Genomic DNA, 13,995 nt, shown 5'->3' on the forward strand with positions numbered 1-13,995 from the left:
AAACCCCTAGGAACAGAACAGCAGCAAGAACAGAGAAGCTGTTCAGTGCTGAGAAGCAAAAGGCAGCCCAGGCAGGAGCTCTCTGCTGCCTGGAGTGTCCCTAAACCACCAGCCTTTGCCTGGCTTCCCTCTTGATATTACACCAGCCACATCCATGACCCATGGCTCTGGAGGAGTAAGTGTGGCTGAACTCACCCTCTGGCAATAAGTTTCCATCCAGTGTATTTCTTTTCTGGATCTGCCACGCTCACCACACTCCCTGAAAGAAACAAAATGCAAGAAGCAAACTTCAAAACAAAACAGAGATCCTGACTTCCAGGAGGTCTGAATCTCAGCTCTGCTTTCTGGGGCTCGGAGTAATTTATGGTCAGGTTGGCTAACAAGAATGGGACAAGAACAAACAACAAGAGCAGCCCAAGTAAGACAGGCAGCTCTGTAACATACATGGCCTGCAAAGAGTCTTACTCTGCACATTGCTTTGAACAGGAGACTAAGGCCACGGAGAAACCATCAGAGGAGACTGAGACCAGAAAAGAACAGGCACCATGGGAAGTGGTTGTCATCTACATAGGGGAAGGAGGGCTGAAAAATCAGCACCCTTCATTTTCTTGGCAGTTAACACTCTCTTGTGAGATTCAACAAAAGGTTTCCTACTTCCAAAGTTTCAATGCACCCTGGGAGCTGGGATGAATTTTTATCAACAGCTGCTTTTTGCAGAGCAGAAAGAATACTGATTGCAAAGTGAAACCCAGGAGAGGAGGGAACCTTCTCGACGTCCCTGCAGTTTGCCTAAAGAATGCCTTGACATTTTCAGAGCACAGCAGCTCATGCTATGACCAAGACCAATGGCTGTAAGAATTAGGACCCTCTTCATTTATGAGCAGGCAAAGTTCTGAAGATCACTTTGTCCATTCTCCTTTTAGGGAAGAACTACAACTCCTTGTCTTCAGCCTGGGCTGCAGCAGACACTAGTACTGCACTCGGCCCCTTGAACACCATCCACGTGCCCCATCTTCCCAAAGGGCTCAGCCGAGATGGCGAACAAGGACAGCGCCACTCCTCAGGCGCTGCCGTGGCACAGACGGCTGCACAAATGAGATGCTGATCCTGTCACGAGTCCAGGCAAAGCTGCAGCAACGGGGCGGCTGCTGGAACCTCCCAGCTAAGGAAGGCCCCAGCCCCTGCAGTCACAGCAGCTGTCAGTGGCAGGGCAAGTATGACAAAAAGCTTGGCAAAGCCCACGAATGGCCACTGACAGGCACTGTGAAGAAGCCAGAGCCAGACTGAGCACCGTTACAAGCTGTTGACCCCACTCAAGACAGAAGATGGGTGTCATTGAGTTCAGAGCCAAGGAGGAGTGGATCTCTTCTCCTTTTGTCCCAACAGCTGATGGCAGACACTGAGTAAACTGGGCTCTGTTCTATGCCTGACTACTTATTCTCTGACAGCACTGCACTGGCAGCTATTACCAGTTGCAAGGAGCAAATCAGTTGCACTGCAGAGTCACTAAGGCCTTGCTGTGCCTTCCTAGAGTGCAGGGACTGAGGCCAGTGCTTAGTATTCCAAGAGTATTTACGGGCTGGGCTTGAGCTGTGACAAAGAGCCTGGTCCTGGAGGAACATGCAGGAGAGGGGCTGCAGGCTTCCTCCTGGGAATTGCCTGCAGGGCAGTTTTATCTGGCCCTGCCACATAGATGTGTCTCTTTGATGCATCTCCCGAAGCATACAACTAAAATATCCAAGTAGGATTGGAAAAAAGAAAAAAATAGTGGTTTTTTTTTTTTGTTTGGTGCACTTTGAAAACACGCCTTCCTCTCTGATTCCTAGGGATTCTTCTAAGAATACAATTTTTTACCATTTGGGATGTTCCCCCTTCCTCCCTTATTTTTGCTATCACCTGATGCTCCTTCCAAGGAGGTCACGCTAACAAAAATGTAGAATTTTTATCCAAGCAAACTGTAGAAGGAAGAATAGAAGTGATGGCAGTCATGAAAACACCACCAATATGAAAGCAGCCCCACAGCCAAGCAATTTCTCTGAATTATTTTGTCTCCAAATGCGGTCTAAAGGCAATCTAGGAAGTCAACTATTCTGACCAATATGGCCAGACTAGCACACACATGTTGACTCAGTCACTGGCTAGGTTGCAGCCTTCTGCCCTGCTTTTGCCTTTACTGCACAGAGAAGCTCAGGCAAAGCCCACCCACAGCCAGCTGCCCTCAAGGGCAATGCCCCAAGGTGCTCCCTGGCTGCCTCCAAGCACAACAATGGCTTCTGTTGGGAGTCCAACATGTCTCCCCGACACCCAAGTCAGGAGGAACGTGTGCTACAGCTCATGCTGAGGCACACACACTATCCTGCACTGCTCAATCACACAAGAAATCCACAGGACGTACTCAGCAGTTTCATGTACGGCTTCTCGCTCTGCTGGCTGGAGGGGGGCGAGCTGCTCCTGCTCGGCTTCTCAGGCTGCAGAGAGGAGGCTTCTTCGTAGGATGCTGCTGCAGCCGCGGCTGCAATAGCAGAGCCCTTGTTCATCTGGGACAAGAAATTTGTTTGTGTCAGAAATGTGACTGGCAGAGGTGCCCCAGAGAGCACATTTCAAAGGCATGCCATCAGGAACAACACTGGTGTTAGGCTGCAAGCTGAGCTGTCAACTCTTCCACCTCAAGTCAAACCCAAACAAGCAGTCAGAGACTACAGCTTGTCACAGCCAGCCGTAGTAGAGATGGTGAAAGGGAAAGAACAACTTAAAATTTCACCCCGTTCTGAGGCCTGCATTCACCTTGCAAAGGAACAACTTGTTCAGAATGTGCATGGGTCACCGTGTTCACCTGAACAAACCCCTCAAAAAACAAAGTGGGCACTAAGAAGCCAGGAGAAATACATTCACAGGATTGCTGGCCCATTGGCCAGAGCACTAGCCCTGCTGGCCAGGGCAGCAAAGCTGAGATTCAGTGGCCCAGTAAGGGTCGTGCTGGCTAGCTGCAGTGCAGACCACAGAGCATGGCAGTCAGAGGCCTTGCCCCCATCCACCTGCTGCTCTGCAGGGGAAAGGTGAGAAGAGCAGAGACCACTTGTTTGCATGACTGCAGTGCCTACTGCCCTTTTACTCACCTGCCTTTGTTCTGCCAGCCTGTACTGCAGCTGGATCTTGCACATCCTTTCCATTTCTTCTTTGTGCCTCTCCTCCACTGCCTTCATCATCCTCCAAGCTTCCTGCAGCTCTGCCTGCATCTTGTCTTTGATATTCTGTCAAGAAAAGTCTTACTAGCTCCTGCCATCACACTCAGGCTTCTCCTCTCCAAGTCTCATAGGCACTTCCATTCTGCTTCTCCACCCAGCCCTCACCCTTCCATCCCAACTCTTCTTCCTGGTGCTCAGCACTGGAACCTGCCAAGCTCTGTGCTCCCAGTGCCTGCAGTAAGGAAAGGGGAGTCCTCGCCTCCCCTTTCTTGAGATGTCCAGTTCATGCCCCCATCACTGCCCTTCCCTCTGCACCCTGCCTAGTCAGGCTCACCTGCCCATTCACCTGCTCCTCATTCAGCTGCTGCCTCAGCTGCTCCAGCTGCTGCCGGCTTTGGTTTAGCTCCCATTGCAGCTGGTGCACCTTGGCTGAGACAGCAGCCTTCTGAGCCTGGAGCTGCACCGAAACAAAGAGAAGAGGGCTTTTAATGTCCCGCACGCCACTTGTGCGACAACCAAGGCTGATGTGCGCACATTTTCCAAAAGCATTTTGTTCTCATTCTCATGTTTACCAAGAGCCACCTAAAAGACAGTCTCACCCAGACAGACAGGGTCCAGAGAAGCAGTGCCCATAAGGAGCCCAGAGGAGTCCAAAGCAACACACAAACTCTCTTTTCTCACTCTGTGCTGCCTCTTGATTGGCTCTGGTTTGTATCTTTTCTTATTCAGGTTGCCTGATGGCAACATCCTGCGTCATCTCAAGCAGCCTTTTTTCCTGCCCCCTCTGTACCTCTGCCAGGAAGCTTTCGCGTTCCTCCAGCATCGCCTGTGCCTCCAAGCGCTGCCGTTCCAGACGTCTCTTCTGAAGAGAGAAAGAGGCACTTCCAGATGAAGTCCCAGCCGTGCTCCCCAAAGACAAAAAGGACACCTTCATCCCTCCCACAAGCCCCCCACCTGAAGAGTGCCCAGTAGTGACTTTGTGCCCTCCCGCACTTCCAACTTCAGAAGCTTCGGAGGAGGGTCAGCAGGTGGAAGAAAAGGAGATTCCGCCTTCCTTCCTCACTCTGACGGCTGCCTGGTTCCTAGCCCCTCTTCTGCCTTCTCTCAGAGACTCTGTTCTCAAAGTGGGGGGACTTAAGAACAGAGGGGCCCTTTGATCAAGGAAAAACTGCGGGTGGACGGCAGGACGAGGAGGAGGCCAGCACCCTGATGCCCTAGTCACAAGACAGGCCACAAGCTGAAATGCAGCAACAAGGGACCTCTTGCGTATGCTTCAAGCCCAAAGGGGAGACTCTCTGTCCACCGAGGAAGGACAGAAAGCAGGGAACCCAGTTGTGTGAACTGCAGAGTGCAGCAAGGTCAGCAGCCGTCTGCTGCAGGGCACGAAGCTGCGGGGAAGATCATTCGCTGCCATGCTTTGGGTGGTGACCACCCATCTCTCTGGGGACATTGGTTTAGGCCCGACCTGAAACCGTGGCTGCATGTACTGTCCCGACACCATCGTCTTGGTCTACCCAGGCTCTCTAGTAGGAACCCTTGAAGGCCTCTGCTGCCTGGCCCAGCACTGTGTACAGCACATGCTTGCAGCCATGTCGCTCAGGCTGCTCTTCTGCTAAGCCAGCCCACTGTACGCACCTGAAAAGTTCAGGTGCGTATTGTGGCTTACCATTTTTTGCTGGAGCTTCCTTTTTTCCTCTTCCTGTGCAGATTGCCAGCGTCTGAGAGCCATGCTGTACTGCTCTGCTGCCCAGCGGAGCTGTTGAGTCATTTCTTCACATTGCTGCTTGCTGAGAGATCTTATAGCTAGCAGTTCCTGATGAAGGCCCTTCACATCCTCTGGAAACACGACAAACGGCAACAGTCAGAGACGACACAAGCAGAGGCCTCTAATGACTTTCAGTTCCAGGCAAGAAGGGACCTGCCCTCATCTCTCCTTCCATCCTCAGAAGCCCTGAGGACAGAGCTGCCTGTGGTGCAACTGCACTAGGCTGGGCCATCTCCAGAAACAAAGCGCACGAGGCTCTCACCGAGTATCACCTCCTGGGCCCGTGTGGCTGTGCGCACTTGGGCTTCCAGACGGCTCCTGGTGATCTCCAGCTCCGATATGTGCCGCTGAGCCTCCAGCAGGCTACTTTGCAGGCTCTCCTTCTCTGACCTACAAGTGGTGAAGATGAAGAGAAATTGTTCCTGGCCCACAAGGGGCTGTTTTTCCAGTTAGACGTGCCTTCAGTTCCCTACACCTCAGCATGAAAAACAGCATGCATGGAAACTCAGCTACAGCAAGATGGTTTCTGCCACTTAAAATAGCAAAGCAGGCCCCTCCAGGTGGTTGGCCAGCTTTTCCTCATGACCTAGCCAAGCACAGAAAGGCCAGCTGAGTTGGATTTCAGCAAAGCTCAAATGGCTGTTGCCTGATGTATTCCTCATGGGTGGCTGTGCCCACAAATCTCTGCCAGCAAGCAAAAGCCCAGCCTCTGCTCACAGCCCTGAGCTGATCAGCACTTCCAAGTCACTCTGCAGGGGGACAGAACCCAGTGTTCTCTTGGCTGACTCTTCAATGTTTACTGCTTTTCCTAGCTTATGTAGAGATACTTTGTTTACCAGAGAAAACTGGACTATAGGAATGCAGGGAATGATACATGAAAGTTCCGGCTTCTAGCAGCATGAGTGAGAAACCAGAACTAGGTTTTTAGCTGATCAAGAACTGTCTTGGAGGAGGGATGGCAGGTATCCTGCCATTTAAATTACTGGATTTTCATGAACAAGAATGCTTGCTTCCTTGATTTTTGGCAAAGCAAGCCAGCAGTGCCCAAACATCCTGACACTATAAAGGGACAAGCCAAAGGACGTTGACAGGTTACAGAGTTTGGTGGACAAGTGAGCTAGAATCAGTGCTCAGCAAGAATCCCCGGACACTGTTGAGAAGCCACAAGACCTTTCTCTTCTTCTGCTGCTGCTTGTAAGCAACTCTAAGTCCTGCACTATAATTCACAAGAGTTAGCTCAGAAGGGTCTCAAGATTTTCAGCAGAACCCTCCAGCTTTCTCCTGAAGCATCAGCACTCTACTGACAACATTCACATGTAAGAGCCTTCAATTCTGAAAATGCCATGTCTAACTACCTGGCAAAGAAAGACTGGTGTTCACATGCACCGAAAAAGAAACCAAAACCAGAGGGAAATTCCCAGTTTCAGCAAACATCTGCACGGTTTCCTTAGCACTCATGTCAGTGCCGAGATGGCTGGCTTTGCACATGGCACGGGAATGTGCAAGGGGTCCCAGGCGGGTGCCCAAAAGAGCTTTGATAGCTTGAGCTGAGAGAAAAGTGACATTAAGGTCACATTATCCTTTTTTGTCATGTCTCTTCGCTTCTCTGTCTGAGAAACATCTGCAGCGCACACAGGAGGCAGAAAGCCCTGACTTAACACTCACCCCCTTTGTCATTCCAGACCTTCAATAATGTCCCACCCAGGTGCTCCTCCCTGCCTTTACCTGGCCTCTGCCAGCTGCTCTGAAAGGCCTTGTAGGTCCCGCTCCATGGCTGTCAGTCGGGCTTCCAGGGCAGCCTTCTCTTGTGCCTGCGCCGCCTTCTCTCTGCACACCTGGGACAGGGTGTGCCCTTGGCGAGAGAATTCCTGGAGCAGCTTCTCCAGACCCCTGTGGGCTGTCCGCTGCCGGCGGCAAACCTGGAAGCAGAGGGGGCACCATTTTTCAAGAGGAACAACAAGAAGACACTCTCGGTCTTGGCTTGCTGCCAGAAGTAGCATTTGCGGTGGTCTTGCTAGGGGCGGCTCCCTGTCCCTCAAGTGCTGCCTGGGAATAAGGTGTGCATACCTTTGGCACTACCAGAGGAACCTCTTCCTTCAGTGGATCCCTCGGAATCTGCGGTTCCTCTGCTCTCTCTGCTGCCACTTCCAACGCCCTCTCTTGTGAGGAGTGGCGCCTGCTCTCAAATGCAGCCAGATGAGCACTCCCACAATTACTCTTGCTTTCACTAATGCAACAAGGAAAGAGCCTGCGAGTTATAGCCTGCGGAGGAGCTATGTACAACTTTCCAATCCAATAATGAAAGGATCCCAAGATGAATTAGGGTGGCAGGGACTCAAGGAAGCCTCTAGGCCCATCTTCAGCTCCAAGAACTTGGGGTCAGCTATGGCCGCTTGGACAGGCTGCTCAAGGTTCTACCCAACTGGGGCTTCCAAATTTCCAAGGGTGGAATCTGCACAAGCTCTTTGAGGTGCTTGTTCTGCTGCCTCTGCAGTTCAAAGCTTTTCTGTCCATAAGGCCAGCCTGAGCCTCCCTTGCTTTTACTCTGGTCCACTTCAGCATACTTTTTGTCAAGGTTTGAGAAGCGAGTCTCAGGAGGCAGCTGTGCTGAAGTTGGGTTGGCAGCCAGACCTACCCACGAGGTGTTTTCCCCCATCTATGCTGAGTAAGTCAAACGATGAGAGAGCCAAATTTCTTCTTTGACTCTGGGCCTCCTAAACCCAGCAATTCCCACCCCTGCTCAGAGAAAGCAAGATAGCTTAACACACACCTGAACTCCTGGGCACTGCACACTCTATCTGTGCTCTGCTCCCGCTCTGCCTTTCCCGCCTGGGCCGAGAAGTCCTGAGAGGCAAGAGGCTCTCCCAGCGGGGCCTGCAAGAATGGGCAGGAAAAAAGCAAAAGAAGCAATAAGGAGCAGGGCAGTTGGCTCCTGAAAGCTGCAAGAAGCAGCAAGCGGACACACAACAGCTTCAAAGGCCGAAGCTGTTGTGTGGGGGATTTTATGTGGGTAACCAACTAACTCTGTGTTGGCAAGTCCCTGCAGCAACGGTGGCTCCTCTGTTCCCCACAAGGCTGTGAACTGTGCCTTGGGACCGCTCTCTCTGCTGGCAGCAGGGAGCCTGCACAGACACTGGGCACAACAGGGCTCACTTTCTCACCAGTAGCACTAAAGCACATCATGCTACTGCTTTTTTGACACCAAGGCAAGTTCACAGTCCCTGTCAGAATGGCAGGAAAATGATGCCTGCCTGTGAGAGTGCAGACCCCATTTCCCACGTGTCAGTGGCTGGGCTGAAGCACTAAGTCATGGCAGGACTCCAGCCCTCAGCACCTTTAGCCACAAAGGGCAAGTTCTGCCTGCTCAGAAACTTGCAGCTCTGCACTGCACCAAAGCTTTGCACTGAAGCAACCAAAGTTGCCACTGATTGGTGCAGGATGCTCAGGCCCTGGACTGACAACATGTGGAGATTTGCTGACCTTGGCTTCCCCTTTAGCCTCTGGAGGAAGAGAGCGAGCCAGAGCAGGTTCTGCTGCTGCTGCTGCTGTGGTGCTCTGCAGGCAGACAGCAGCGTGAGGGACAGGGAGTAAGCTGTCATAGAGGCCCTAATTTCTCCTGAGCTCTATCACCAGTGGTCCTAGTGAGAAGCTGTGAATTTCGATACAAGTGGGATCCTCAGTCACTAAAACTCATTTCAAGTGGGCCGATGAGACTAATGTTTCAACAGGACTGCATATGCTTCTAAAGGAGATATTTCAGGAAGGCTACTATCAGCATGCAGCCTTCTGTCTGCAGAAGTTGACTTTCATTAGTTGAAACCTCCTTAATGGAGAAGGAGGAAACTGATGGAATCCTTTTGGTAGTGCTCATGCAGACATGGACTGACGAGGACTTCCTTTTGGCCTGCCAGCCTGGCACTCAACTGCAACAGGCCAAGGCCACAGCTTGCTCCACCATCCTCAGGGACCAGGAATGTCAAGGGTGCCGGTCCCACTCACCGAACCGTGGACTTGACTCCTTCCACCTCTGAGGCGACCTGCCGGGGCCAAGGGAAAACAAACCAGGTGAGGTTAGAAAATTGCTGGTGCTGAGGAATCCCACAGAACCAGGCCACCCAAGGAGAGAGCCTTTTCCTTTCACAGCCTCTCTACCAGGAGGACCAGTTCTGTAGCACAGCAAGCAAGACTGCAGGCCAATACCCCAGGCTGTGTCTACCTTTTGCTCAGCTCTGCTACTAAGGAACTAGAAACTTGGGGTCGGGAAGATGCAAATTGTTCCTTAGCAGTCAGTGCCTACACTGCAGCTCATTGTCCACCCTACAACTAAAGCAGCTTTCTTCTCCGCTCTTGCCTGGACTTCCTTTTTCTTTTTGGAAATTGCATGCAGCATGTCCCACGTGGTTGCTGTAAACAATTCCCCACAAAAGCTTCTGCCAAACCCCTCTTGGTGCTTGCAGCTTTGTTTGGACACAGCACAGGCCCAGCTCTGGGGTTCAGGAGCCCACACAATCTGCTCAGCAGTTTGCCCTCCAGTGCAAAGCCAATCCCTCTTGTGGTACACGGACGGGTTCCAGTTGGAGAGGCACATTCTTTAAGGAGGGAATGCAGAAAAACAATGCCTTCCCTAAGTCCCTTAGAGAACTGCACAGTTTTTAGAAGGATGCCTGCAAAACTCTCCCAGTCTGCATTTTGGAAGTTGTCCACACCCTGCTGGGCAAGGGACACCCTCTTTTTGGCTGAAACTGTTGGCAGGAGCTTTACCAAAGTTATGGCATCTTTATGGCATTTTTCTTTCAATGTGCTGCCCCCAAGGAACAAACCTCTACTTACGTCTCAGACCGTTAACAATTCTGCGGGCTGACACGGCCGAAAAAGCCCTGCTGACTGCCCTACGGATTTGCTCCATCGTTCCAGCAGGGCTGCTTCAGTCGTCGGGACGTAAAACAAAAATGGAAGAAAAACCCACTTGCACAAGTCCCCAGACTGTGCAAGGAAAAGAGGAAAAAAGGACACCCGCAGCAATCTGCGGACTGTACAAAGAGAAGGGAAAAAACAAAAGACACCTGCACAAGTCTGCAGACCGTACAAAAAAAAAAAAAAGAAAAAAAAGTACACCTGTACGTGTCTGCAGACCCTACAACCGCAGGGGAAACAAAAGGATGCCTACACGAGTCTACCAACTCGTACAATGGCAGGCAAAAGAAAAAGACTCCCTTTTCGGGGCACAGATTGTTGCCAGAGAACTCCTCTGTACAGGATCCTCCTGCAACAAGAACGCCAAGAGCTGTTCTGGACGCTGAGGCCTTGCCTGCACCAGGGCAACCTCCTCGTGACAATGCTGTGACGTGGCAGCCCTCTGATGGCATCACAATAGCAGCTGCTCTGGGTTGCTCTGTGAATTCGTGCATGGCAACCGGACCTTCTCTCCAGCTAAATCAAAAGAGAGCCCGGAAAGTTCTCGTCTGTCCCAAAGCAGCACAATCCTCTCTTTCAGTCCATAACCCACAGCTCAAAGGATCCAAAAGTAACGCAAAGCAGGCATCAAGCGCACACGCTGGGTACTTTGGCCAACAACGCTTCTGACTAAAACAAGCAACCCTTGCTTAAACTCTAAGGATGAAATCATGCTTTGGTAATATTCCTGTGAGTTCCCTAAATTGGAATGCCGTCCTTCCTGCCCATTTCCTGCATGGCTAACATCTACCAGAAAGCTCTAGGGCTCGCTCAAGGAAGAACTCCACCTTAGTGGGGAAAAACATCTGAGTAACAAACTACCCATAGGTGTTTGCATGACACTGGAACAGCGTTTGTGTTGTCAATATGACAGGGACACATCCTCTGTATGGGGCAGTGCCCGTGTCCTCGGCATGGAAGGGAGCACCCTTGGAGCAGCCCTCACTCTGTGGGTGCTCTCATGGGCGCAACTGCTCGCTTTTCTTTTTGGACAGCAGCTCTTTGCAACATCAGCTGAGCCTGCCCCAAGCCTGGCTGACTTCATCCTGTCAGCAAAGGCATTGCAGGAAGTCTGGAGAGGAGGCAGCGCTGCCTGAGGAGGCTTTGTGCCCTGCCAGCTCAGTGCAGGACTGGCCATCAGGAGGCCTAAATGCTGCACTCGCTGGGAACATTCCCTTGCCGGTCAGCCTGCGCTTAAGCTGTGCCCAGCCCTGGCGCTGTCCATCGCCCAGGCGCTGTGCCTTGCGGCCGGACAGTCCCGTCCGTGGCTCCGCAGCTGCCCGAGGCTCTCCCCCCTCACAGAGGGGCCCCGCCCCGCCCCGGGCGCCCCCTGGCGGCTGCCCCGCCCCGCCCTTCCCGCGCAGGGGCGCTCCCCTCCTCTGGTGCCGCCGAGCAGCAGCCGCCCCGCACTGCAGGCACGGAGGCGGCGTCGGGCTCTGCTGCTCGGCCTGGGCCTTGGCTCCCTCCTTTCCAAGAGAGAGGAAGGCTTCAAAGGAGGCATTTTCTAACTGTGTCCCTCTGCTTTACTTTTTGGAGCAGGAACTCTGCCCTGAAGGTGGCCCTAGGACGTCCATAAGTGCTGGCACAGGAAAAGTCCCCTTCGTTCTCCCACCAGCTGCTCAAAATCACTGCCCAGCTCTGGAAGCAGAAACAGCCCAGGCAGAGTAGTGCCATCCCTGCCTGGCCCGGGCTCTCTGGCACAGCAGAAGCAGCAGCGGCGCTTGCCTTGGCTTCACCTGGGAAGGCTCTGTAGAACTTCAGTGTCCACATCCGTAGGAATAAAGGGATCACGGTCAGTTTTCAAATTTTCCATATCAGAGGTTTTAATCAGATAAACGTTGAGCTCTTCAGACAGAAGACTGCTTGCTTATTGTAGCCAGGGTGAAACATCTCATTCTGAAGCAATCCTAGAACTGTCTAATGGGTCTCCTGAGCCTCTTTGAAGTTTGTTTTAAAGACATAGATTTCAATTTCTTTCAAAAACCGCTATCTCTCCTTAGGAGAGCTGGTGATAGTGCTCAGGAGAAATAAGGGGCCCCATTCAGACAGGTGTGCCGGGCCTGGGGCATTTGAGGGGCGGTCGGGGCCTTTCCAGGAGCCGGGCCGAGCGCCGCCAGCCACGTTCGGCCCGCAGGGAAGGCAGAGGAGGCCCTGGGGGGGTGAAACAGGCCGGGTTCTCTGCTGGGGCGCAGTGGCTTTGGCAGCGTCTACAAGGGGACGTGCCTGGCACAGCGCGCCCCAGTGAGAGGGGGTCTGGCAGGCGGCAGACGAGGGTGAGGGGAGAAGAGGATGGGGCTTGGCAGAGTGGGCAGAAAGCTCAGCCCGCTGCTCCCCTTGGCTATCAGGTGGCCATAAAATTGTGTCATGAGATTGCACTCATCATTGATGTGGGCTGGTGAGGGAGTGGGGTCAGCAGCAGAAACTGGGACATGCTGTGTGGAGGGACAAAATGTAAGAAAATAAAGATAGTGTAGAAGGTAGTCTCCCACCTGAGGAATTGCAGCTGTACTCATCACCAAAGATTAGGAACAAGCCTGCCCTTAGCAAGCCACAGCTGTATCCAATAAGAAGAGTGCTACAAAAGAGTGGGTTGGCTGTGCTGAGAAGAGAGATAGAATTTGTTGGGTGTGCTGTGAAGAGAGTTAGAGCTGTTGGCTGTGAGGAAGAAAGAGTCAGTGCTGTGAAGTGCTGCCTATGTGAAATCACTGAGAAAGTATGAGAGCTTTGCAATATGATGACAACAGTGCTGGGTGGGCTAAGCCGAGGCCTGGCAGGGTGGAAGCCTCCAGGACGCCTTGAGGGAGAGCACAGTGAGATTAGTAGAGGGCACAGAGCATCCCAGGCTGGCTGAGGGCTTCCAGACGTGTGGCACAGCATCGGCCACACTGATGGCATTGTGGTCGTCCCACGTTCCAACAGCATCTGCATACTCCTGGAGATCGAACTGCTGAATAAGGTGGCCACTGGGTTGCATGGTGTGGTCCAGCTCCTGGATTGGTTTGAGCTCTGCCAAAACTTCTTGTTGGTGATGAAGCGCCCAGAGCGATTCCAGGACCTCTTTGATTTCATTCTTGTGTGGGCATTGCTGTCAGAAGACAGGTGCAGGGGCTGTTCCACCACGTGCTGGAGGCCGTGAGGCTCTGCAGCAGCTGTGAGGTCCTGCACAGGGACATCAAAGCAGGCAACATCCTCCTCCATCTGGCAACGGACAGGCAAAACTGATGGACTTTGCCTGTGGCACCTACCTCCAAGTCTGCACACAATTTGTAGGTGAGCCCACCCAGGGCTTTGCTCCCGGTCCAGGCATCTCGTGGATCAACCACTCATGGCCCAACCTGGGTGTGGCACTGGACATTCCTCCTTTTTGCTGCCAGTCATGGGTACACCAGAGAGCCACAGAGATCTGCCTGTAATGGTCCAGGAAGGGAATCTTCCAAGTGGCTTGAGGGTTTCTTTGATTTTTCTTCTGAGTCTGGCTCCGAGCTGGCAATGGAGAAAGTAATCCTGAAGTGCTCCTGGTCATCTCTTCCACTTCTGCAATTGAATCACTGCAAGTTTCCTTCCTTTTCCTTGGAAAAGCACCTCAAGTGGAGATTCCCATGGTGTGGGCCCAGGTGATCTGTAGAAGGAATAGCAGTAGTCATGAAACAGTCATGAAACAAGAGCAGTATGAAACCAGCCCCAAAGGCAATCCATTTCTGTGAAGTATTTTGTCTCCAATGACTGCTGACAAGGCAGGAGTCTAAAGGGAATCCAGGACGCCAACTATTCTGATCAATTGGCCAGACTAGCACACACGCAGTCCACTGCTCAATGGGACAAGGAATGCACAGGATGTTCCCAGCAGCTTCAGGCACCTCCTCAGCAGCCTGACATCCAGCCCTCTCCCACAGCTCTAGCCTGGCTCTGCAGGTGCCTTCCTGTGGGAGCTCCCTCCTCCTGAGACACAGCTCTGGCCTTCTCATTCTCTTCAGGCTTGCAATGCCACTCCTGCCTTCCTCAAATCTGCACATCAGGAGTGACTTTGTGCCCTCCAGCAATGCTGTCCTAAGCAGAAATTTAGAAGAAGGATCAGCAGAAGGGAGAAAAGGA

General features: G+C 52.4%; 1 protein-coding gene across 1 annotated transcript in view; it reads right to left on the reverse strand.

Annotated features, from left to right (window-relative positions):
- LOC132322485 (centrosome-associated protein CEP250-like) overlaps positions 1–13,995 on the reverse strand; it is a 74,338-nt gene that overhangs the window by 26,716 nt on the left and 33,627 nt on the right. The window contains exons 29-38 of the mRNA XM_059836975.1: positions 12,767–12,988; positions 8,950–8,987; positions 8,431–8,505; positions 7,018–7,126; positions 6,676–6,869; positions 5,213–5,340; positions 4,852–5,021; positions 3,976–4,047; positions 3,520–3,642; positions 3,117–3,251 (exon numbers count right to left, since the gene is read on the reverse strand). Coding sequence (XP_059692958.1) covers positions 3,117–3,251; positions 3,520–3,642; positions 3,976–4,047; positions 4,852–5,021; positions 5,213–5,340; positions 6,676–6,869; positions 7,018–7,126; positions 8,431–8,505; positions 8,950–8,987; positions 12,767–12,988 — 1,266 coding nt within the window. The remainder of the gene's footprint in view (positions 1–3,116; positions 3,252–3,519; positions 3,643–3,975; positions 4,048–4,851; positions 5,022–5,212; positions 5,341–6,675; positions 6,870–7,017; positions 7,127–8,430; positions 8,506–8,949; positions 8,988–12,766; positions 12,989–13,995) is intronic.

Source organism: Haemorhous mexicanus, chromosome Z (genome assembly GCF_027477595.1).
Source record: "Haemorhous mexicanus isolate bHaeMex1 chromosome Z, bHaeMex1.pri, whole genome shotgun sequence".
Taxonomy (NCBI): Eukaryota; Metazoa; Chordata; class Aves; order Passeriformes; family Fringillidae; genus Haemorhous; species Haemorhous mexicanus.